Source organism: Sceloporus undulatus, chromosome 4, assembly GCF_019175285.1.
Source record: "Sceloporus undulatus isolate JIND9_A2432 ecotype Alabama chromosome 4, SceUnd_v1.1, whole genome shotgun sequence".
Taxonomy (NCBI): domain Eukaryota; kingdom Metazoa; phylum Chordata; class Lepidosauria; order Squamata; family Phrynosomatidae; genus Sceloporus; species Sceloporus undulatus.
The window spans coordinates 193369618-193396206 of NC_056525.1; the positions used below are offsets into that span (position 1 = coordinate 193369618).

Sequence of the window (26589 nt, forward strand, 5' to 3'; positions counted from 1 at the left end):
AACATAACATAGCAGATTATTCTGCAGGGAAATGTAGAACTCCATCCCAAGATTCCCCTATTACCAGGTAGAAATTGTCTGGAGTCCTGAACACGTGCCTTGGAGCAATGCTGGTTGTCTATTTGTCCTGTTCCTCAAATCCATTTTTAGTCAATGGATATTGGCTACTATAGTCTCATAACTAAGTACAGTGCCATCAAACTGCTAGTCTCAGCAAAAGTAGAGCCATTAAATCAATTGCTGAATGGTTGTTGCATGCCTTCAAGTTACTTCTAAATTATGGCAATCCAATGGCAAACTCTTAACAAATCTTAGTAAGATTTGTTCAGAAATCTTGCCTTCCTCTGAGGCTGAGAAAATGTGACTTCTCCAACAACACCCAGTGGGTTTTCATGGCTGAAAGGGGATTCGAATCCTGGTCTCCCAGTATCCTAATCTGACACTCAGACCACTACACCACTCTGGCTTTCTTAGATTTACCGGTAATCCTTATCTAAATTGATTCAATATGTTTACTGTAGTATCGTCTAGTGGAGATCACCAGGAATTAATTATCAATAATTAATTATCTGTAAAAAGTTACACATATGGTATAATGCATGGAAATAGTTTAAAACTTTAATTACTTTGTAAGGTATCCCAATTAAACAACAGTAATAGAATATATCAGTAGATCCTTTGCTTCCTATAATGATTTAAAGAGCATTTTATTTTATAGTTAGACTAAACAAAGGGTTTCTCCCTCTGCTGAGAAAGTACAAAGCAGCAAATTAAGAGAAATTAGACTGAGCTGTATCCAATGGAGTTGCACTGCAAAATATATCCAATTTTGTTTTAATGGTCAGTTTCAGAATTCTCTATCAAAACTCCTTTTGGCTGGGGGAGAGAAATGATGGGGAATTTACAGAAATTATTACTAAATGTTGTCTTTATATAAAGTGTCATGGTAAACTAGATGTAAAATTACTGTAAACCAAGGTAAAATGCATACATGCTCTGAAGGAGAATTCACCCAATACTTGCTTTGAAGGGGAAAAAATACAATGTATCTTTTAACTTGCTAGCAAATAAAAGATTATTGATCTGAGTAATGTTTTAGTTTCTTAACTGCATTACGCTTTTCTTTATTAAAAGTTAGGAAACGAACCTTCCTGGAACTAAATAGTTACAACTTAGAAGAACCATTAAGGATTCATCATTATTCAGAAGAACATGTCAAGATAAAATGCGACTTAGTTGCTCAGGTTATCGCCTACTATTTTTGCAAGTTCCTGGAAGTATTTTTCATTCTAAGAAGATACATTTGTATGAATTTGGCTGGTACATGGCATTTCATTATTGGCTTGCACATTACAAGATGGCAAAATGTCATTCATTCCAGTTATAGATGAACAGAAATAAGGTAAGAATGAAACACTGATGCACCTCAAGATATTGTTCGATTTCAGCTCCCATTATCTCTAACCAATGAAGCCAATATTGACATACTACAGAAGTTGCAATCCAACAACTTCTGGAAGACCCACATTAGAATCAAAGACTTGTCTGAAAATAAAGCTTAACATGGGAGAATTTAACAAAAACATGAGAACTAAGGGAGACACATTACTCAGATCACTGCACCAAGTGTCACTAATGACCATTCCCCCCCCCCCCCCCCCCCCCCCCCGCAGGAGCTGTTACTGATCCAATGCAACACATTTATGCACAGCTAAATTTTGCTTCATCAAAACTCTACATCTTAGGTTCATTTAACACATTAATATTGTATGCCTTCAGGCAATTTCTGACTTATGGCAATGCTTAGGTGACCCATCCATAGGATTTTTTTGGCAAGATTTGTTCAGACTATGTTTGCCTTTGCCTCCCTCTAAAGCTAAGAGAGTGTGACTTGCTCAAGGTCACCAAGTGGGTTTCTGTGGCTGAACAGGGATTTGAACTCTGGTCTCCAGAGTCTTAGTCCTACTCGCAAACAATTACACCATGCGGGCTCTCAGTATTTCACACATTACTGGGAGAAAATAAAGGCCTTCTTCCATCTTTATTATACACATGGAATTCCTATTCATTCATTACATAAGGGTGCTGAATTAACATGTCATGAGAGTAATGTGCAAACCTCTCAGATACTTTCCAGATGACTGAACACCGTGTTTCCCCCCTCCAGTTCCAATGTGTAAAAATCTATCTTATTCTGTTTCCATTTGAAGAGAGCAATAAATCTAGAGATCTAGGGACTAGAGCTAGGATGCTGCCCTCTTTTCACGTTAATGTAGCGGGGCTGTACTGTCTTCTCTGTAATGTCTGAATGACATTCAGGAGTCTTGAAGAGAAAAAGCAAACAAGACTGAAAACATTGTAACTCCTGTAGATGTGTTTGCTATGTGTTTACAGAAACTGCATATCTTTCATAGTACTATACTGCATAAACAAAATATTTTCTCTTTTTTCGGAAGATTCTTTCTCTGGTATATTCTAGTTTTCATGCTGTAAAAAATTTCAGAACCTAAAATAGCCTTTTAAACCAAGGACTGTGCAACTTGTGGCCCTCCAGATGTTATTCAGCTGCAGTTCCTATGATACTGCATTATCGCCTATGCTGACAATGGTGAAAGAGTTGCTGTCCAACAATATAGGGAGGGTCACAAGGGTCACCTAGCTGTCCAAATATCCTGAAGACCCATCAAATCTTTGAAGCTAAGCAGGGTCAGGCCTTGCTGGTTCTTGGATGGAGGAACACCAAAGAATACCAGGTGCTGTAGGTTACATTTCAGGGGAAGGCAATGGCAAACTACTTCTGAGTATTCCTTGCCTAAGAAAACTCAATGAAATTCACGTAATCACCATAAGTTGACAGGCAACCTGGAGACATACATGGAAGGATACACAAAAGTTACCCACCCTGGCTCAAAATTATTTCATTGCTATTTTTTACCTTATACTGTCAAATTTGAATGAGTTGTAACTATTTACAATACTGTTGGTGATGTGCCCTGATTCTTCTCTTCTCTTATTTAAAATCCTCATTTCCTGGCACTGTTTACTTCAGTGGAGAAGTATGCATCCACTCCTGAAAGCTAGCTCTGTGCGTCACTTTGAGATACAGTTTTAACTTGTCATAATACATAAAACTAAACAGAGCTACAAGAACAGAATACACCATAGAAGGAGAAATTTTAGAGAAAAGAACTAAATTTAATTTATGTACTACTGTAAAATATATACAACTTTCCCAAACAGATGAAAACAAGTAAGTTCAGTAAGGGAACTGGCTTAAGAGTGTCAGGGAAAAAATGTCTTTCTGTTTTTAGGGTTGTTTTGTTTCATTTTATGGTATTAGGGGATCAACAGCAGATCAAGTACAGTCGGCCCTTCTTATACAAGGATTTTTTATACACGGATTCAAGCATCCACGGTTTGAAAATGTTCAAAAAAAGGTATAAATTTGAAATATCAAACCTTGATTTTCCATTTTTTATAAGGGACACCATTTTGCTATGTCATTATATTCAATGGGACTTGAGCATCCATGGATTTTGTTATACACGGGGGATCTTGGAACCAAACCCCAGCGTATAACAAGGCTCCGCTGTAGTTGATTTTTTAGAAGGGATACTACCAGTTAAAGAAGCCACAGACTCTTAGGTTATAGGAGCTATAGGAGAATGTGGACACCAGGGATTAGGAATTGTACTATCCATGTTGTTACAGTCTGCAAGGAGGCTAGTCATGTTAGTTGGTTGCAGCAAAAGCAAAAGGATTCTAGGAGCACCTTGAAAGACTAACCTGTTTCATTTGGCATAAGTTTCCATGGATTCGAGCCCATTTCATCAGATGCATGTGGACACTTGATTAATTGGGCTAGAGTCCATGGAATATGTAAGTAAGGGGTGGGAACTGTACAGCCCTCTGGATGTTGGTGAATAGCAACCCTCAGCACTCCCTGCTATCAGTTATGCTCGCTAGTGCTGTCAGAAGCAGCAATTAATCAATATTTGAAGGCCCTCACAATTTCCATCTGAATTAAACTCAACAGCCTTTCACAGGCCACAAGATTCTGTTACCTCTACATGAACAGTCCAGATCTGAGTTCTTTAGTACATAACAAAGATCTGAGGACTGATACTGCTTTGTTTTTAAATCTTGTGACCACTTACAGTCTTCTGCCCCAAAAGGCAACCTAAAATATTTTATTTAATAACAAGGAAGTTCTCAGGTTCAGGAGCTGGGCCCTGACAAGCACTAGTTCAAATTAATTCCCATATGGCTTAGAAGAAAGTGGCGTTAATGGTAATATGGAAGCATAACAGTACACAGCTTGGAAAAATTACTGTTTTCACTATAACTCCCAGAGTTTCCCAGCCAGCTGCCATTGCTGGGAGATTCTGGAAATTGGAATCCATAGAAATAACTTTTCTGAGCACTGCTCCAGGTGGATGGACATGGGCTGGTGTTAGCATACCCAACACCAACACCAACACCCCACCCACCACACTGCATATAAGGTTTCATATTTTCATATCTGGAGCCAGCAATGTTTTAAGAGGTCATGATGACCTTTGAATAATAGGAGGTTTCCCATGGGGAATGTATGTTGAACTGAAGATACGTGAAGGTTCTAGATAACACTAAATAAAGGCTAAATGAACTTGCTGATCACTCCCCCCCCCCCAGGCTTTCTGCATATCCTCTTGCACTGGAGATAATATCTTTTACCGTCCTCTTGTTGTGTTCCCACCTACCCTTCCTTTCCAGCTGTTTTGGAGTTGTCCAGAATTAAGACCATCAACCAGAACGCTCCTTTTCTCAATCCCATGAGAAAGCGCTCAAAGTCTTTGTACTGCACCCTGCAATGTTAAGTAACTCTTGAGGGCATAAAACAGGATATAAATATCCACCGTACACATGTCCAGTTTGCATCTGCAGTGAGCAACTACTGGAGCTCTATCCAACTGTCTGGAGCCCGCTCTTCCCATATTGCCTGCACATACTGTCCAAGACATGGATTCCTCTATAGGACTGGTAAATATCATCCTCTTTACAACCCTCCACTATTCAATCTCCATAGCTCCTTTTCAGCCTTGTATGCTGTCTCAGATTGCATTGTTACTGTGTGTTTGTGCACTCTCTTGCATATTTCTAAATAAAACCTTCTTTAGTCGTCACACACAAGAGTCCTCCTGCAGATAGTGCTGGTGAAAATGATACCTTAGGTTACACACCCTCTCGCAGGCCATCTCTGAGCTAAATACAGTCTGCCCTTGCCTTACACGGGAGATTCGTTCTGGACCCCCCCCCCCCCGCATAAGGCAGAAAGCACGTATGCTCAAGCCCCATTACATATAATGGAGCTTGTGCATGCTCCTGGCGGCTTCTGCGTAAGATGGAAGCCGCCTATAACGAGCCCGCGTATGGCACAGGCTCACTGTAATTCCCCCATCATTTAAGGAGATAGTTACACAGTTGGTGGGAACTCCAAGTCCCACCCACCTCTTTAGGTAACACAGGTTTACACAGTCAACACCCTTATACAAGCACTCTACTGCTGAGAACCCAAAGGAGAGTGGTATCAAATGTCATGTATCACCTGTTCCTAAGCTATGATAGTAAGTGTAGTAAACCTATGTTACTCTTTTTTATCTCCATCTGAAAATAATAGATCTAGGCAACTTTGAGAATTCTGGAAGCTATAATAAATTATGCAGTCTATAATAAACCATGCAATCTTCTTTTTTAAAAGCCTGTTGTTTGTCCCTGAAGACTCTTTAATCAGTGAGAGAAAATGTGTTGCCTATTGAAATTAAGGCTGCAATTCCATGAACAAGCTCCACTAAACTTAAAAAGACTTGCTTCTGAGTAGTCATGCACAGAATTGCACTATAAATGTATCACAGTCATCCTCTGTTGTTAACAACTGAATGATAAACTCTCTCTCCCCCTTAAAAGAGAAGGATTTTTTTTAAAAAAAGTCTCTGGCACTAGACCACATACACTGAATGAGCAGCCAACCACTGAGTGGGAGGCTGAATTACAAGTCCACTGCTTGCCATGTCTGTCTCTTTTCAGCAACAAACTAATAGAAGTTTGGATTGTTTTGTTTTAAATTACAAGTTCTGTCAACAGTTTAACAAAATGACATCCATATTAACACAATGTACTATTCTTTTCCCTATTAAAGCTTTAGTTGAAGGTAGATGTGATGGGGAAAAAAGGTACAGATTTGCTTGGTGCACCTTTTATGATCATCAGGTCAACAATCTGAGAGAAGCATTTGTGAGTAAAGCTCAGACATTTAAAATCCTAATTTATAAAGGCCAAACCATATAAGCATCCTATTGAATCTCATTACATCGCCATCTGTTATATGCAACTGTTTATGCACACTGAATGACACATTTTCCCCAAGCTTTCATGCTATATAGAGTGTAATGCAGGTAATGTTTTTACTTATAATGACAAGAAGATTAGTTGTGCTCAGACACACTTTAAATTAATCCAAGTTAATTGAGAATACAGAGTACATCTGTGCAGGTCTTTTTCTGTACTCTTTTTCTTGCTTGTCTGAGGGATATGGAATAATCCCCCCCCCACTTCTATATACACATGCACATACATGCACAGTGTTACATTAGTTTTCAAGGATTGTATATTATGTATAATGCACACAATAAGCCTTTGTTCACAGACTGCTAAGCACTAAGCCACAGTTCAGCAACAGACACGGCTTGGTACCACAATTCAATCACAGTCTCAGAAATCTATGATGTCATTTGCTTTAACAGGCCAGGCTGACGTGACTGGCATCAGTTCCCAGATATGAAGCATTTCTGGTTTCCATGGGGAAGATGCTGACAGAGGTATTCCAACCACACTTCCTACCAGCATTCCCTAGACCTTGGTACACAGTTTTAGACATCTGGGCAAACATTAAACAGGATGACTTAATCCAGCACCATAGGTATGCTTTTCAATGCCTTCTTTTTAAAGCATCAGGAATTTCAGATCCATCACACATTTAACAACCATTAACAAAAACAACAACCAGAAAACCTTCCCTGCCATACCTAATAGAACTGGAGCCAAGGGCTGCATGGAGTTTCATTTATCAATGATTTTGAAGGATGAGAGGATGGAAAGTTGAGTTTCTACAACAATGTTCAAACTGGGAGAAAATCCCAGTGTATGTAAAATTCCATAATGAACAGATAATTTGCTTTGGGTTCACCCTGAAATTAAAAGTGTCACATATATACAGTACTGCTGCTGTTGCTTAAAAATCCAAAAGTGTCTGTGTAGATATAACAAAAAAGCAACAGCAAGTGACTGTAAGAAAAATAACAGAATCATGTAGTTGGAAAGGATTCCACTCCTCTACTTATGGAACAATCCTCAAACAAGGCGTCCTTGAGAGATGGCCAACCAAACTCCATTTTGGTTCCATCAGGAACAATTATTATCATAAGGAACGTCCTGCTTATGGCCCGGTGCAGACGGGCCCCGAAGGACGCCTTCTTCACATGCGAGGGGCGCCCCACCCACACTCCCCTTGCATGTGATGAGGGCATCTTTGCTGCACGGTGCCAAATAGATGGCGTGCATAGCGATGATGTCACTGCCACGTGGCCTCCAGATGGAGCCGCGTAGCAGCAATGTGCTCGCGCCGCTGCCAGCTGCTTGCGACGGAGGAGAAAGGAGCTACTTTTTAGCAGTCCTTTTTTTTTGCGTAGCTGCACCACGCAATTTGGTCGTTATGGCGCGGCTATGCAGCAAAGAGAGGTAGCTGCCAACCGCCTCTTCCTGGTGCTCTGTACCATGCCACAGTTTAGTCAGGATCCCCTTTCTTGTATTTTGTATCCATTGAGTTAAATGGTTTTCAGAGTTCAAGTAGTGAGACACAGATAGAACATACAAGGTTGAAAGCACCAACAGTAGTCAGAGGAACTGGAGGCACATATTACAGAAGGGAAATAACTGGTGCAAAGTCTGGACAGTCCACTTGGTGGGAGCATACAGTTGCTGAAAGATAATGTGGTGTAGTGGTTTGAGCAATGGACGGATGACTCTGGAGACCAGAGTTCAAATCCTCACTCAGTCTTGGAAACAAACTGAGTGACCTTAGGCAAGTTAAACTCTCTCAGCCTCAGAAGAAACCAATGGGAAATTTCTTCTGAACAAATCTTGTCAAGAAAGCCCAGTGACTGGTTCATTTTAGGATTGCCATAACTTGGAAACAATTTGAAGGCACACAACAATATAGATGCCACAGGGTTCTGAAAAGCACAGGAGAAATAAATAAAGGTTAATAATAATAATAATAATAATAATAATAATAATAATAATAATAAACATGGATGATAACGACAATGATAATGATTTTATTTACCGTATATACTCATGCACAAGTCTAGAAATTTTAGCCAAAAAAAAAGTTGAACGAAAAAACCTGAGTAAACTTATCCATGGGTCAATATAAGTACTGCACTTTAACTCTTATTTTAAAAGGAACCATCGCCTGGTAAAAGGCAAAAGTGTAATATGTCCTGGAAGCAGTGACTCCCTCCTCTCTATTCTCTCATCTGTACAGTCTTTAGTATGAGCACAAACATGCCTGCTGGAATTTTTTTTGGTATTGTTTTCCTTTCCTTCATCCATTAGATCCTGGTTCATGTCCCTAAAATTTACCCACAACTTACCCATGGGTCATATCAAAATTCATAATTTTGGCCTAAAAACAAACAAACATTAAAATATAATTTAATTATCAATAGAATTAAAACCAATGTAATTGCAAACCCATGAAAAAAATTACAGACAATACAGCACATTATTAAAAGCTCTGTCCCCATAAAAAGTGAGTTCCCAAAGGCTTGTTGAAACAAAAGGGTCTTCACTTCCTACATCATGCCTCAAGGGGCAATTATTTCTACAAATTGATGCTCAGGGATAGGAATGACTAAGGGAGAAGATGTAATGGAGGGAATAACATGCTTTAGAGATGAAATAATAGTGGACTGCTTTTAATAACTGTAGAAAAGGCTTGAAAACACAAAAAGGAAATAAAAAAAGTAAAATGTAAGATGGGCTGCTTTTTCTCTCTCTCCAGGGCTAAGACAACCCTAACCAGCTGGAGCACAGCTGTTGAGTCTCCCTCTCCCTCCCACACAGGGACAGATTCTCCTCCCCTTCTTGTTCTTTCATGCTTGGCTATTAAGGGATCCTTGCAGGAAGCGACCTTGGCTCACACAGTTTGTTCCCTGCCAAGTTTTTGCCCTGACCCAAATATTATTCGTTTGGCACAGAAATGATCCTTCTCTTCTTGTTTGGAAGCCCAAGACCAGCAGGAATATCCAGGCACATGGTTTACATTGCAACTCAATCTGTTCCTGAAAGCCTAGTGATGCTGAAATAACAAGCCCCCATGTACTGCATCCATAGCCAACAATTTGTTTCAAGCGGGAAGTCATGACCCCTATGACATTTCCCCAAAAACAGTATTTGTAAGCAGAGAAGCTGCAATGGTCTCAGCCTGCCTGGCAATCAATCAATCTATCTACAGTGGGCCCTTGGTATCCATTGGGATTGGATTCCAGGACCTCCCATGGATACCAAAATCCATGGACAGTCATATCTAACTATATACATACAATAGAGTGGTAAAATGATGTTCCTTGTATAAAACGGCAAAATCAAGGCTTGCTTTTTGAAATTTTGTTAATGTTTTTAAGCTGTGGATGGTTGAATCAGTGGAGGCAGAATCCATAGGTATGGAAGGGTGACTGTATCTTTCTCTCTGTCTTGTATATCCTGCCTTCCTTCCATGATAGCTATGTTTAAATATCTGAAGAGATGTCCTGTAGAAGATGGAGCAAGTTTGTTTTCTGCTGCTCTAGATGCTAGAACACTAACCACTAAGAGAAAAGAGATTCCACCTAAACATCAAGAACTTTATTATTAATATTATTAACTGTAAGAACTGTTTGATGGAACAGATCTCCTTGAAGGCTGATGGATTCTCCTTCTTTCAAGATTTTTAAACAGAGGCTGCAGGAGTGCTTTAGTTGTGTCTTCCTGTATGGTGTGTGTGTCCCCCTGGGCAAACTACCTGGTCCATTTGAACTTTAAGCTTCTATGATTCAACAATGATATTCACATCAGCTTTGCAAATTGTCACAAGCAGCTATAGCAATGTCCATTTATAAAGGCTGTGTGCGTGAAAGCTTATACAGTACAGTCAGCCCTTCTTATACACAGATTTTTTATACATGGATTCAAGCATCCAGAATTTGAAAATGTTCAAAAAAAGTATCAAACCTTGATTTTCCATTTTTTATAAGGGACACCATTTTGATATGTCATATTTAATGGGACTTGAGCATCCACAGATTTTGTTATCCACAGGGGATCTTGGAACCAAACCCCAGCGGATAACAAGGGTCCATTGTAATCAGAAAATGTATTTCTATTATCCTTATTAATATTATGGCCAAACCATAATACTCATGTTGTAAGATACTGATGTCTCAAGCCTAAGAAATGTTTTAATGCCAATGCCGCCACTGCAGATACTGTAAGTACAACAGTTTTAGAGCAGGGTAGGTCACTCTAATCACAATTTTGTGCTGTCTTGCCTATGAACTGAGTGGATGTACAGATACAGATACAAATGTCTGTATGGACATTTTATTTGTAAGTTAACTTTTTGGACATTTTGAAACCTTTCTCAGAGAGTAACTCAAAGACAGACTACTACTTGTTAATTTAAAATATTTTGTTCCATTTCTTGCTCAAAATTAATTGTGTCTTCCTGTATGGTGTCCTAGCAGGTCTTCTAGTTAATATTAACCTAGTGATAAAAGATGTGAAGCAAAGTTGCACTCTCACCGTAATCTGTAATTTCCCTCCCCCTTATATTTTGAATGGTATTTCCTCCCTCCTCCATTGTAGTTAAAATTAAGTCATATAGCAAGAGACTTTAGCTGGGTGGCAGAGAATGTGCTTTGCATGCAAAAAGTTGCAGGTTCAATCTCCAACATCTCTAGAGACAGCATGAGAAAGATCAAACTACAGTCCTCTCTCCAAATTTGTGGGTTAAGCATTTGTAGATTTGATTATTTTGATTGGATTATTCAGATTATTGCATTTGTTGTCGCCTCTGCTACCCTATGCTACTTTTAACAGGGATTTGATAATGCCAGTGTCACTCGAAAGAACTCAAACTGGGGGGTGGCTGGGCTCAGCCATTTGCATGTTCCCTCACTCGCTCACTTGGGCAAGTGAAGGGGATGGGATGAGTGTGAGGAGGGAAGGTATGAATATTCCCTTCCATGTTCACTCATGCATGAACAGAAATGGATGAAATGGAGAGCATGTGGAGGGAAGGTGAACACATTTCCTTACTTATTCACTTGCACTGATGGATGGGGGAAGTGAATGAAATAGGGGAGTACAAGGAGGGAACATGTGTGTGGCCGAGCCCAGCCACCCTGCTAGCTTGAGTTCTTCCAAGTGACATTGGTATTATCAAAGTCCATTTTAAAAGTAGCATTGGGTACTTGCTCACTCACATGGGTGGAGAAAAGGGAATAGGACAAGGAACTGTGAGGAGGAAGGGTGTGCGTGTTCCCTCACTCACTCATGCTAAGCAGTAGGGGGGAAGGGCATGGGATGGATGTCCCCTTTCTCTCTCCTCCTGTCCCCCTTCCCATCCCCTCTTCACCCTCCCACCCAAGCAAGAGATTGAGTGAACAAGGAAACACATATGAGATCAGGCCCAGCCACCTTGCTACTACAAGTCCTTTTTGTGTGCATTAAATGAGGTTTGGGGGCCTAGGGATATTCATATTGATATTCATGGGGGTCTTGTGCCTTTAACCCCTGTGAAGGTTGGTCACCAACAGTAGTTCTTAAGAAAAATGTATATTCCCTGTCACAAGCACATCTTTCCCTCTGACAACAGGCCTTCTTCAGCTATGCATCACTATAAAGTACCAGTCAGTAGGCCCCTAAACCTTCCATTGACCCATCTCAAAGGAAAGTATATTAGTTTTACAAGATGCAGAGTTAAGAAAAACCATGTCTAGAACAAACTGACATCTTTCACCACTTAAGGAAGCTCTGGTTCTAAATAGAGGTGAAGCATATCATTGAGTTTGACCCAATGTCTCCTGTCTGAATCCCTGGAGAGTCACTGCCAATCTGTGTAGCATGTACTAAATGGTTAAGTCAGTATAGTTAGCAATTTGACTCATTACAAGGTAGGTTCCTATGTTTCCATATCAAACGACAACACAGAGATAGAGTTTTTCCCCCCATACAACAGTGGCGTTATGAAGAATGCTAATGAATTTTAGCATCTTACTGTGAATTTGGGGATGGAATATTAACTTGCTTGCCTGTAGTGAACTGTTGCAGGAGTACCTATGAAAACAGACCAGCAATATATTTTATTATATCAAGTAGTATATAAATATAATAAATAATAAATCAAATAAATCAAAATGAATGATTTCATTTTCAGAGACATCATCTCTGTCTTGAAGTCATTTAAAACACAAGGATCTAAATCCAATTCCTAGTCACAACCAGAGTACACCCAATGGATAAATGAGACATACATGAATACAATTCAGCAACTGGTTCTATGGGTTTATTATAGTCTGGACTAACAACTGGATTTAGTAGAATTCAAAAATATAGCCCTGTTAGTCTGTAGAACCAGGACATAGAAAGATCTACAGCGCTATATAAATAAAGCATAATAATAATAATAATAATAATAATAATAATCTTGTAGCACCTTTGAGACTAACTGAAACAAAAAAAATTGGCAGCACGAGATTCCGTAGACTTCAGTAGGCTGAAGTCTACGAAAGCTCATGCTGCCAATTTCTTTATTTTAGTTAGTCTCAACTGGATTTAGGTGAAGCATAAAAAATGGTCATGCATACAGAACTTAAAAGTAAGAAGAAGGCCCCCCTCCTTCCAATCCACCATCATCTGGCATAAGGAGGAGAGAGAGGTAGGCCAGCTCCATCGGGTCCAGTCCAAAGTAAGAAGAAGAGCCCTTCCTCCAGCCCAACTGCCATAACCATGACTCTAGAGAGATTCCCTTCTCTTTTTGTGTCACGGCTTTTTAGATTGTAAGCCAGAGGGCAGGGAACTGCTTGATTTATTTATTTTTAAAGTAAGCCACTCTGAGATCCTTTGTTGCTGAAAGTGGAGTATAAATACTCCAAATAATAGATAAACAAACAAACAAGTACATAACTAAATATGGAACATGAACAGCAAAAGGAATACTGAAGTATTCAGAAAGATGACTGCAAATTCAAGAGCTGCTCCAAAGCAACTGACCTCAGATTTCAGGGCAATGGCATCATGTGCCACTCTGTAATAGTTAAAACTGTCAAATTCTGAGGTAGGTTCTATTGATATCTTTGCAGTCAACCCATGGGACAGGAAATGACAATCCTACTTAGACTCAGTTTGCCTCCATCTGAAAGACAACAGGATGACATCACTGGTGGGTATAATTCTTAGTAGATCCTCAACAATATGTTGAGGGCAAAAAACCCAAACTTCATTCACCAAACAGTTAATAAGGGACTCCCCTTGAGACCAACTGGACAGTCTTTGCACAAACTTATTAGAAACAATTAGAAGTAAATCAGGTTACAACTATGAGATTTTAACTGCAATGTTATACTTCAGTAACCCACCCAACCAAACCAGTAGACATTTGATGATTCATACCACTTCAGCTGATTCACCCATCAATTTTGGATGTGATATGGATCTGTTGATGATATTAATCATGGCTACATTCACTACACACTTTTGAATGATAATACACAGCAATACAGTGGAGGCATCATGTCTGTCTAAAGCAGGCAGCATAGTTCCTCCTTTACCCTTCACTATACATGATGCAACATTAGCACTGTTCACCCCAAAGGGATGGATGGATAGATAGATAGATAGATAGGGAGAAAAAAGAAGAGGGGGGGGGAGGTGCCTTGTGACAGAGATTACCCTCATCTGGCAGAAAGCCCAGATACTGTGGGATGACTTTAGCTTATTGGTATCAGATTATTCATTGTGAATTATAATGAGGTCCAAATAGACATTTCTGAAGAAGCAGCTCCACACATTTGTTTTAATTTATACATTCCATTAGAAGGCCCAAATACACACCAAGTTGGAAGAAGGTTCCACAGAAGAACTTTGGTTCCCTTTCTAATAGCCCTGAGAGTAGGAGTTAAGGAGCCAGTCAATTATAACTGCTCCAGTTACAACAACCAGATGCATAAGATTATGAAACAAAGCACTAAAACATGAAACACTGGGTGACACACATAGCCATAACAGTGCTGTTCTTTAATATGCTGCTGCTGCTGCTGTTGTTATATGCTTTCAAGTCAACTCTTAGTTATGATGATCCAACCATAGGGGAGGGTTTTAACTTTTTTGAAATATTTATTTAGAGGAGGTTTGCCATTTTCTTCATCTAAGGCTGAAGAGTGCATGACTTGCCCACAGTTATCCAGTGGATTTTCATGGTTATGTGGGGATTTGAAACCTGGTTTCTGAAAGTCATAGTCCAATACTTAAACCACTACACCATGCTGGCTCTCCATTCCTTAATACGTTACTGCCCAATTTAATGAAGTATCCATTCATGTTTTTACAAGGTAGTGCCAAAATAGCTTCAAGTAAGACTAGATTTTTCTCTTCTACTCTAGCCATCAGAGCTCAATCATTTGCTACAAAAGTCCTGCATGAGTACAGTTTCTACTCTTCCCCAGGAAGCAGAAAAAAGATTCTATTATAAGGAAATCAATCACACTCTTAAATCCCCAATACACACAGGAATCTTATGAAAACATCTTAAAGCTAATACACTCAAATTGAAAAGCAACCAAAGTTGCTGTAATTACTTCCTGTATTGTAGATCCTAGCAGTGGACAATGTCCTCCACAGTTGTTCCATCTCTAAAATTCTATGGTGCTAGAACCAAAATGTTACACAAAGAACATTCAAAAACTGCAGAAATCGCTCACAAATATGGAAACTCAGTGGAATATACATCATGGTAAAATAAATTCTATTTACAGAATGAATTAAAAAAAAAGATAATTCTCATAAAGAATCAAAACCTAAAGATTATTATAAAACAAAATATAAGGCCCATACCAATTTCTAAGAAGCTGCATCCTCATAATACTTTCAGCTTGTTGTTGTTAACTGTCCTTGAACTCTTTTTCAGACTGTGCCTCCCAGAATCCTGGGAACAGCAGGACCATTCTAATTCAAAAAAGTAATATTTTCAAGCTCTGGTTTTGAGAACATATTTGAGGAAACACTAACATGAAGTATTAGTCTTGTGTTGTTTTGATAGCAGACACTGCCATAAACACAATTAAGGCCATGAATGCAAGTAATTTGATCATGTGGCCATCAAATTATAAAGGCCCTTGGAAGTCTCCTTTAAATAGCAATGAAGTTTCAAACAAGATATTTTAAAAAATGCCTGACAAGTTATCCACATAGCTTCTGATACTTGATAAGAAAGCAGCTATTGGTTGCCTCACATTAGACTGAACTATGGCAGGTTTCAGTAGTATACAGTGTTGAAACAATGGGATAGTGGTGTCAAAAGGAGGGCATTGCCCCCCCCATCAGAATTCTGCTCCCTTCACTGAAATTCTTCTTCATTTCTTTCTTTCTCTCTTCTTTGAATGTCTAACCTGTATTCCTAAATGCTCAATTGAAATTTTAAATTATTGCAATACTAGAAACTTGGAAACTAAAGGAAAAAGAGGAAGCAGCCAGAATTCTGGTTTGGCAGCTGGAAACTGAAGGAAAAAGAGGAAACAGCCAGACATTTGGTTTGAAGGGGGCAATGCCCTCATTCCCTCCCTCCGCTGCAATTCTGGAAATATAACATAACAGCAAGGTGCATCAGTTTGAGCACTGAGCTTCAACCTTTCTCTAAATCCATTCCCTCTCAGCTCCCAGCATGGTTCCTCTCTCTCTCCTTTACAGGGCTGTGTGGGTGTGTGGCAACAGAAACAAAACAAAGCAGCTTCATTTATATACAGCTTCATACTGAACTAGCAGTGTCTAAGCAGTTTACAAATGTAAGCTAATTGCTCCCAACAATCTGGGTACTTATTTTAGCAACCTCGGAAGGATGCAAGTCTGAGTCAAGCTGAAGCCCTGGCTAGTATTGAACTCGCAACCTTATGGTTTTGAGTGAGTGGCTGCAGTACAGGCATTTAACCACTGTGCCACCAGGGCTCCTCAAGCTCTGGTTTTGAGAACATATTTGAGGAAACACTAAAATGAAATATTAGTCTTGTGTTGTTTTGGGAGCAGACACTGCCATAAACACAATTAAGGGCATGAATGCAAGTAATTTGATCATGCGGTCATCAAATTATAAATGCCCTTTGAAGTCTCCTTTAAATAGCAATGAAGTTTCAAACAGGATATTTTAGAAAATGCCTAACAAGTTACATTCTCTGAAGATGCCAGCCACAGATGCTGGCGAAACGTCAGAAAGAAACTCTGCTAGAACATGGCCATATAGCCTGAAAAACCCACAAAAAACCTAACAAGTTATTCACTTAGCTTCTCATATGTGAAAAACAGGGCTTCACCAGGCAGATCTCTGTTTCATTTTAACACTGAATATATTGGCTCAGTTAGAAGAATTTGAGAATGTTAGGCAAGGGGATTTTGTGACAGCAAATATTTGAACCAACAGCAGTAACAAAAGCAAATACATTTCTGTACCACTTATCAGTTTATTCAAGCACTCCTTAAGCGGTTTACACTGTAAGCTAATTGCCCCCAACAATCTGGATACTCATTTTAAGGACCTCAGAATGATGCAAGCCTGAGTCAAGCTTGAGCCCTTTCGCTGGTATTGAAGTCGCAACCTTATGGTTTTGAGTGAGTGGCTGCAGTATAGGCATTTAACCACTGCGCCACCAGGGTTCAAAAATTTGAAGCACAGGAAAGAAACTTAACAGGATTTGGGAAAATTAAATTCACAACCTGCATCTTCAAAAAAGAAAAAGAAAAAATTCTGCCTTTAAAAATGGACTGCTGAGTATTAGAGGGAGAAAGAGGCAACAGGTGATTCTAGGCAGATAAAGCAAGCTAATGGGAAAGGTCACAGTTGCTGGTTCTAGCCTACAACCACAAATAAAGTTTAGAATCTGACAGAAAAGGGAGGTATGTATGAACTTTAACTTTCAACTGTGTGGTAGAGCAGACAACAATTGTTGTTTACAACAGAAAAATAGAGCAAGCCCTCAGTTGGCATCCTATGTCAAGTTCACATGTTTATTCAGATGCACACGGGGCTGCTGCCAAGAACTGACATAAGCAGGTTGTCATGTGGCTGAATAAAGTTCTGAGGCAAGGACGTTCCTGGCATCTGAACATTTGTCAAAAACAACTTTGTTGATTGTTTCATACGAGACATGCTATTTCCCTTTAGCAGTAAATGAGGCTCTACTACTTTAATCATAGCAGAAGCCTATACAGACATATGAATAAACTGTAGTCCAGTTCCTCTCCTATGCTTTTTTTTCCAAATAAGATTTACTGTGCTGACTTTACTAAGTCAAAAGAGAAAAGAAAAGCTGGTGCTGCTAGTGAGCAACTCGCTCACTTTATTAATTTACTTATTTTTAGTTCAGAGCTGAAGCCATACTTACCGGCATAATGCACAGGGATTTCTATCTTCGGCCCTATGACATAATGACCCTCTTCTAGGCTGTGAGCTGTAATGGTTGTCCATTGTCGGCAAGAATGAATCAAAAGGTAATCACTCTCTTTAAGACCTTCTATAGGTTCTCCTACAAAAAGAGATTAAAATTTTGAGTCACATTAGAAGCAACAATTGTAAATTCCAAGTACAATGCTTGAGCTAGTGCAGTGTTGTAGCTAAGAAATTAAGCTGTGAACTAGGAAGCCCTAGGTTCAAAATTAATACCTGCTTGTGGCTAAGTTTAGCTATTTTCTGGTATGCATTTAAAGTATGGGACAATCCTGAACTTTACAGGATTGTGGAGGGCTTACTGAATTTATAGGAAGTGCCTTGAATGAATTTTCAAGTCTTACCTGCACACTAGATATCATTACAGTTATGCTACCACTTTTCTATTCAGAGCCACTTTAATCACCATTTCAGTGTTCGCTGATCCCAAGTCCAATTCACTGACAGGAAAAGATTCAACGTTCATCACTGCATATGCCATTTTTCAAGCTTCTGAAATGGCAAGACAAAGCCTGGATCCTGCATCTACCAGCAGATGTGTATTACTGGTTTGCCATGTGCCTAAACAGTAGGGAGCCAGTTTAGGTAGGGATTCCTTCTTAGCTCCATAAACTCAAGCAGTATGAACCTGTATGAAAGGGACCTGATTTGAAAAAAAATGAATGTAATGTTGCAAGTGATTTTAAATGTAGGATTTTTTTCCCATTGGCAACAAGATCTTGCAACACTAAATGTAACTTCTACCAGTGCTAGTTTACACATTATCAACTAGCATGGCACATAAGACTTAGCAAACAGGATAAAGCTGTGTATATTTAGTGTCCACTTAATCTTAATATTTTCATAGTTAGGTCAAAGCAAAAGCATAATGCCGTGGCAGTGCATAGTTTCCAGGAAGATTCTAGTAGTCCTTGATCATACTATGCCATTTATTAGGTAAACAATGTTGGGTGGAATGTTTTCTGTAACTGATTTCTACCCCCTCCTCATATGGAAAAATACATTGTTTCATAAAATTAATCTATTTGGAAAAATACATATTTCATAAAATTAATTAGCAGTGTCTGCTCCTCTTATAGTAGTAGAGTTGGGTGTACTAACCTCACCCTTCCAAAAGTACAGGAACTTAATCATACCAGAGAGAAGCAATACATTTTCACATGTCTCAGAGAAGAAAGTACCAGTAGTTCTGCTGCCTGCTTGGCACAGCTTTCCCTCTTACCACAGACCTGTGCCTGACAGCTCTGTACTCTTAACAACCAGGCTTCCTCAAGTATTGAGCCAGATTAACTGAGGCAATCTGACAGGAGTCAGCACACAAGGGTATAAATATTCTCACTAACACTAAGAGAAGAGAGCAATACAGTTGGCCATTTGTATTTGCAAGGGGTTCTGTTCTGGATCTCCCTGTGGATATAAAAACCACGAGACCTCAAGTCCCGTTGTTTTCAATGGTGGCATGGCTGTATGCATGCACCATCAATGGGGAGAATGGGGAGGGGCCATAAGTGGATGTTCCAATCTGCAGATGGCAAGCTCACGGATAGAAAGGGCCGACTATACCACTGCCTGCTTGTTGCTTTTTCTCTTCTAGATGGACTGCCTGAGATTCTCTTTTGGACCATGCCAGTCAGACACTGAGACATATGACCACATGTCCCTTTAAGAGGAGACATCACTTGGCTGCCTGAGGCAGTGGGCCTTCTGCTGGCAGGGGCCACACCAGAAGGTTCACTTCTTTGGAGGAGCTGCTTCTGGGGTTGTGTGAGGGCCAGTTTCTCTGCTTGGGTTCAGGGAAGTAATTGCCCTCTGTTGCAAGCCGGAGGTCTTTTAATCAACTTGCCCTAGCAGCACTAGTTAAAAAAAACCAGAGAGAGAGAGAGAGAGAGAGAGAGAGAGAGAGAGAGAGTTATATATGGAGAGCATGGGAAAGGAAATAAACCAGGCAGCAGTTATTGAAATGATAATACAGTAGAGGAAAAGTCAGTGCTACCACAATGGGAGAGGGGGCAAAGACTAAATTGTGCCCTACTCCAAATTGCCTAGATAATCTCAGCAATAAGCCTGCTGAGATGAAAATGCTGCTGCTCAGTGCCAGGTCAGTAAGTGCCTAAATGGCAGTGATCCAGGATCTGATCCTGAATGAGCATACCAGCCTAGTTTGTATTACAGAGACCCGACTGGATGAAGCTGAGGGATGGAGATCAACCTCTCTCAGTTCTACCTGGTGGGATTCTCTGTGCTAGTTGCCCTGTTCCACAGTTTGATGGGTTCAAGTGTGTCCATCTGAAGGTGGCCAGGGATTCTGTTGATGTACCACGCTATGCTGATGCTCAACAGCGTCTCTTCCTGATCTGGATGAGTTAATCTTGGTGATGGTGGTAGTGTACCCTTTGCCTGTTGTGCTGGGGGATTTCAACATCCATACTGAGATAGCTCTGTCAGGAGCAGCTCAGGATGTCCTCCACAATGAACTTGGGTCTGTCCTAAGCAGTAACTAGTGCCATTTCTACTTCAGGTCACACTCAACACCTATTTTTCTGTGCTGGGAAGAATGATGATGATCTGGATGTGTCATAGACAGATCACTACCCAGTGGGATTTAGACTCACTGAGACTCTGCATCTGTATGAATTGGGGAGGGGATTAAAATGCTCCAACCTAGGAAGAGGATGACTTTGAATTACTTCCTGCTGACTCTTAAGGAGTACCTTGTTGTCTTGGCAGGTGATCCTGCTGATGCCATGACTGATCTCCTTAACAGAGAAAGGCCAGGGTGCTAGACACAATTGCTTCTAATAGAGCAGAGCTGTGTGAGAGCATACTAGGGATCTGGAGGCAATAAAATAAGAGGGACAGAGCTTATTGTTGATGGAAGATAACTCAGAGCACATCAACCAAAAATGGACTACAGCCTTTGGAAAGCCTATGTCATGGTACTGGTGGGAGTGAAATCATACTCCTTTGCCACCTTTGCATTTGTACACAACTATCCAGTGGGGCTATATCTAGTGATCAGAGACCTTCTCTTCTCCTTTCCACACCAAAAAAGAAAAAAGAAAAAAGAAAGAAAGAAAGAAAGAAAGAAAGAAAGAAAGAAAAGAAAGAAGAAGAGTAGACAGCTCACTTTGAACGATTTCTATGACAGTGCAAATAAAATCATTCAGATCTACTCTGACTTGGATGCTGTAGTAAATACAATTCCAGTGGTTGTAACCTTGTTCCTGCTTGTCCTGTGTTTTAAATTGTACAGTTTCAATATGGACAATATGTTTTAAATGGTACAGTACAATCTCAATGTGGACAAGACCTTTGTAGAAGTCAGTACAGGTTGTTTATTCTTTATTTGATATGCTTGGGGCAAGAAATTTTTTGAATTACAGATTACTATTTTTTGGATTCTGGAATATTTGCATATATAGTTGGCCCTTGGAACTCACAGAAGATCTGTTCCAGCAGCCAGCGAGTTACAAAATGCACACATATTCAAACCCCATAGGCTTGAATGGGACATGTGCATGTGGGGCACATGACACGGGTGCCCGCCCCATTGAAGTTAATGGTGGTCGCCCCTCCACAGATTTCCAAGTGTCTGTGGACTTGTAGGGGTGACTGTACATACTGAGACATTTTGGAGATGGGACGCAAGCCCAAACATTATTTATGCTTCATATACACCTTATACACATAGCCTGGAGGTAAATGTAAAAACAATAATTTTAATAAATTTGTGCATGAAACAAGTTTGTGTACATTGAACCATCAGAAAGTAAAGGTATCACTATCTCACCCATTCATGTGGACAATTTTGGATTATTTCGGATTTCCAGATAAGGGATATTCAACTTGTACCACCACATGCATACTGGACCTGTGTCCCTCTGGAAGAGGATTGGCTGAGTGAGTAAAGGGAGTGGTGAATGCCTTAGTACAGCATGGCAGGCTAAGCTGAGGTCATTATTGAGAACACACCCTCTGAGCCTCTCCATACTAGAGAATTACAAGCCAGTTCCCAAGGTCTTCTCGGGCAAGTGTGGTGGCTTTCCAGCTCCAGGGGTTCCTGGATGAGACAGACTATCTAACTTCATTTCATCTGGCTCCAGATTTGGTTGTGGGATGGAGATTGCTTTGGTTGCCTTGATGGGTGACCTATACTGGGATCTAGTGTGGGAGTATGTCCCTGTTTGTTCTGCTGGACTTCTTTTGAAACCACAAAAATTGTTATCCTTCTGGGTTTTCCTCTCTGGGATAGGACTTAGCACACTGTTTTATATGAATTCTTCATTGAAATAATATAGTATACAATGTAATATGCTATACACGTAGCATCACATAAGGGGAGGTGCTACAATCAAACCCTCATGAACTGGTTGATGCTTGGCTGGTGGTGAGGCATGATGGGAACGATAGTTTGCCAGAACCTAGAGGGTCATAAGTCCCCTCACCGCTGTTTTAAAAGTTGATATTGTGGGATTCCTTGACTGCCTGGCTTATAGGGTTCCTCAGAGCTCAGTTCAGTCTATGCCATTTAATACACACACATCCCATGGGAATAGGTGTCACCAGTATGCTGGCTCTTGGGAAGTATCTGTCTCTCTCTCTCTCTCTCTCTTGTCCATCTAATTTCAAGGAAGCTTCTTCTTCAGTGCTGACCTACATAAAGGTGAACTAAGTGAACTTTTTTCCAGACAAACAGGTGCTCCTAATAAATCAAAAGGCAGAGCAAGGAACAGGGACTCACCTTATGCTGAATGAGGTTACACCCCTGTGAAATTTCAGGTTCATATTTTGGGTGTGCTCCTGGACTTGGACCTGAACCCAGATGTCCAGGTTTAAGCAATGTCCAGGAGTTCATTTGTAAAGCTAAAACCAGTGTGCCAGATGTACCTATTCCTGGAGATGTCAGATCTGGCTATGGTGACACATGCCTGGGTAACCCTCCATTTGGATTACAGTAATTCACTATATGTGAGTTGCCTTCAGAAGCTGTTTAGAAACCTCATAAAGACCAAAATGCTATGGCTAGTTTTGCCAGAATCCAAAGTGCTGAATATGAGTTATAAAGTCCTGCATCTGTATAGGACCCTTTCCCCAAGGCAGGTCTTTGGCTGTTTTCTGGCTGTGGCAGAAGGGTCTTTTAAGAGGGTGTGCTGCACCTATCAACTTTACTGTGCTTTAAACTCTTACAAATAAGTGTTTTTAATTTTTAAATACTTTTTTATCATTAGATTTTTGGCAATACTATATTCTGTAACATTTACATATCTGAATAAGACAAAACAGATAGGCAGCAGAAATTATTAAAAGCACCAGAAATGTACTGGTGCAATTGTAAGATTCCTAAAGAAAGAAGAACATACCACTCATTCAAATCTACTAGTAGTTCCCTCTAGAAAAGTTTTATGGCTTTAGTAGAGGTTTACTGGAGTCTCCCAGCTCAATAACTACCCTTCCCAAATTCCTGTTTTGTGATTCAAGTAGATTTTTGTTGTGCAATGCCTACAATTGCAATGTATTACAATATAATTTGGTTGTTTCCTTACATGCTTCATAATCCTTCTTCTGTGGGAACCAGGTCATTGAACACTGTGCTTGTGAAGAGTCTGTATAATTGTGCCTCTTTTGTACTCTCCCTCCTTGGGTGGCACACTTGTAAACATGCCTATCTGCCTAAACTTTCCACACTTGGCAGTGGGAAATCCAAGCAATGAAACTTCATTTTGTTACAATGTGGAGATTATCGCACTCCTTTTATACCGACTTATCCCCAACGGGATAAAGTCAAATTTAAATTTAAAAGCGGGTGTTACTGCACTCAGCTGGGGTGGGCAAGTGCAACGCATTCCTCCTTATGGGCCACACATGGTATTTGGCAGAGTGAGTGAGGTGCATGCTGAGGAAACAGCAGCAAGACGGGCCTGTTACAGACGGGCCTTAAAGTGCACGCTCCGTGTGTGCTAGGGTTAGAAAGGGGCGTCCTTTCCGGATGCCCCTAACCCTAGCACATGCGGAGCGCGCACAAAATGGTTCCACACGGCCGCCGCCATTACGACCACGCCGCCCCTATACGGGGCGGCGCAGACATGACATCATCACGCCTCACCAGGGCGAATAGTGCTACGAAAGGAGCTCCAAAACGGAGCTCCTTTTCCATTTGCGTCACTGGGTGCAACCTTCAGATGGCTGCGCCCAGCGATGCAGAGGAGAAAGGGGCCCTTTCTCCTCCTCCCCGCTTCCCCACGGCCTGGAAAGCGGCGGATCGGGGCCTCAGCGGCTGCCGCTTTGGCCACTGAGGCCCCGATCAAGCGGGGAAAGGGGCGGGTGCAGGCCGCCGCTTTTTGGCGGTCTGTAACCCACCATAGTGAGGGAAATAGTTGTGTACCATACTGCTTGTCCTATGCATTTCCTCAAGCTAGCCTGCTGCCTCACAGTTGCCACAGTAGGACACAGTCTCATCACCAGTGTCAAAGAGATTCAACGGCTGACCCAGGTGGTATTTTCAAGGATGATGGAACAGGTGTTATCTTGTTTTTGCCTTGAAAAGCAAAATACCTTGGACCAGCCCTGATTCATAATATATAAAGGCAGATATGACAGCAAGAAAATCAGTACATATCACCACAAACTATCTTACTTAAGGTGAGTGTTCATCAAGATTTGGTTCATCAAGATTTATGTTTACACAGTATTCTACTACCAGGATTTCATATTCAAACTGAGGGATGCTGTGAATGCATTATTCCAGTTAGTAAGGTTGGCCCTCGGTAGCCATGGAGGATTCATTCCGGACATCCTCGTGGATATCAAAATCTGCAGACGCTCAAGTTCAGTGGTGGCATGTGACCACGCCATCATTAAGGACAATGGGACCTGCCTCACTTTGCCTCCAGAGGCTGGAAGATGCTGCTTCTGATGGCCAAGCAGCTGCTCTGGGGCTGCCCCATGAAATGGCAGATGCTGAATACTACTAGAGCTGAACACTATTTTCTAGCACTCCTATGATCATATGTTTTAGTTTGTATTCTTGTCTTTTAAAATAACAAGCATGATTTCAGTCCAGAATTGGAGAAAGCTGGAGGGTAGTTAGGAGGAAAATCAGTTCATTTGAGATGTGATACCAGAGAAGAGTGCCGAGGATACCATGGACAGGCAAAAAGACAAACAGCAGTCCTTGAACAGTTCAAGCCTGAACTCTCCCTGATCAAACTGAAGCTGTCCTACTTAAGTCACAACATGAGAAGGCACAAATAATTAAAAAAGACAATAATGTTAGAAAATAGAGGGTAGTAGAAAAAAAGGAAGACCACACACAGGTGTATGGACCTAATCTGTGAGGCCAAGGCCTGAATTTAGAGGACCTAACAGAGCAGTGGAGGACAGGGAGGCCTGGAGATAGCTCTGAAATTAAGGAGATACAAACTTTATGGAGCAGATATGCCCCTAATAAACAGCAAGAGATTACAAAAACACTGGGGTGGTCTAAAATATGAATTCTGCCATTGAACACTCATAATAGACTTTGGAGACTTAAAAAAAAAAGAACAAAAAACCACTCAGCGTTTAGTCCAAAAAATGGCAAGACGTTTTGTAAAAGAAGATGCTGCCTTAATATCTCTGTGAAGTTTACTATGTAAATGAGCTTACTGCCTCTTTGTCTTAGTATGGGAACAAGTGATAATCCATTCCCCAATCTATAACGATAATATTTTCTGTGCCTATGTGGGAGTGAAATCAGCAGATGTGAAATATGTAATCTACCCACTTTCACTCATTTAATTGTACTCCCACACATTTGGCATATGATATTTCAGGCACGCCAACAGGAAGGAAGAATGCAATATGGTTACTTCAAAGGAAGAAACTTTAATAGCCAATTAGAACTTTGCGTGTTGCATATGTGCATGCACACACATGTGTACATATCCACATCACCATTACTCTTCAACCCATATATCTGCAAATACAATTAAAAGTACCACTGAGAGTAGTTAAGGCATGTGCTTAAATTTTTAAATACAATTTATAATTTATACACACACATTCGTTACAATTTATAACTACACACACATTCTTCCAATTTATAACTTATACACACACATTCAAGATTAAAAGGTTCAGTCTGGCAGCATGTAAAATAATAAATAACAGATCTCTATACATCTCCAGTGTAGTTTATAGCCAAGTACACAGAATTACATAGTAGTCATTATCTAAAATGTGGTGACATCTCAGCTCACAATATAGTTTGTACCTTACAATAAACTCAGTGTGTTTATTGTAAGGTACAATATGAAAACATAAAAGATCTGAAAAGTATCACCTTACAGAATTATAGCCAAAACCACAAGAAGCCCATTATTTATCTGATAAAATGCAGGGACTCTCATGTGATTTTCTTTTAAAAAATACTTTAAAGAATGTAATTTCAAAGCTATTAGCTTTCTTTGACAGAATTTGTATTTGAATAGAATGAGACATTACAGTTTGGGAAGTTTATTGAGAATGAACTTGTACCAATGCAGTGGCGTCCCTAGGGTTGGTGTCACTCAGTGTGGTAACTCACCCCTGCACTGAACTTCTCCCATTTCACAGCATATGGAATTCTTAGCAATGATTTTTTTGCAGTAATGCTACTCAGATAGCAGTAAGTGTAATGTTAATAATTGTGACATAAACAACATAGCAAAATTAAAATTATACCTTCAGATTACAATGTCATATGCACCACCCAAATTTATTTACATATGCATGCTGAAGATTTGGTTAAAATGTGATGCTTTTAAAGAAAATTTAAAAAG

General features: G+C 40.2%; 2 protein-coding genes across 3 annotated transcripts in view; both read right to left on the minus strand.

Moving 5' to 3' along the window:
• LOC121928461 (opsin-5-like) overlaps nucleotides 1-26589 on the minus strand; it is an 896145-nt gene that overhangs the window by 346084 nt on the left and 523472 nt on the right. The gene's annotated exons all lie outside the window — the stretch shown is intronic.
• GAREM1 (GRB2 associated regulator of MAPK1 subtype 1) overlaps nucleotides 1-26589 on the minus strand; it is a 111653-nt gene that overhangs the window by 63708 nt on the left and 21356 nt on the right. Inside the window, exon 2 of one of the 2 annotated variants that reach the window (XM_042463187.1) lies at nucleotides 17730-17870. In XM_042463187.1, coding sequence (XP_042319121.1) covers nucleotides 17730-17870 — 141 coding nt within the window. Of the gene's footprint in view, nucleotides 1-17729; nucleotides 17871-26589 lie in introns of those variants that run through there. The other variant, XM_042463188.1, reaches the window with a different exon arrangement.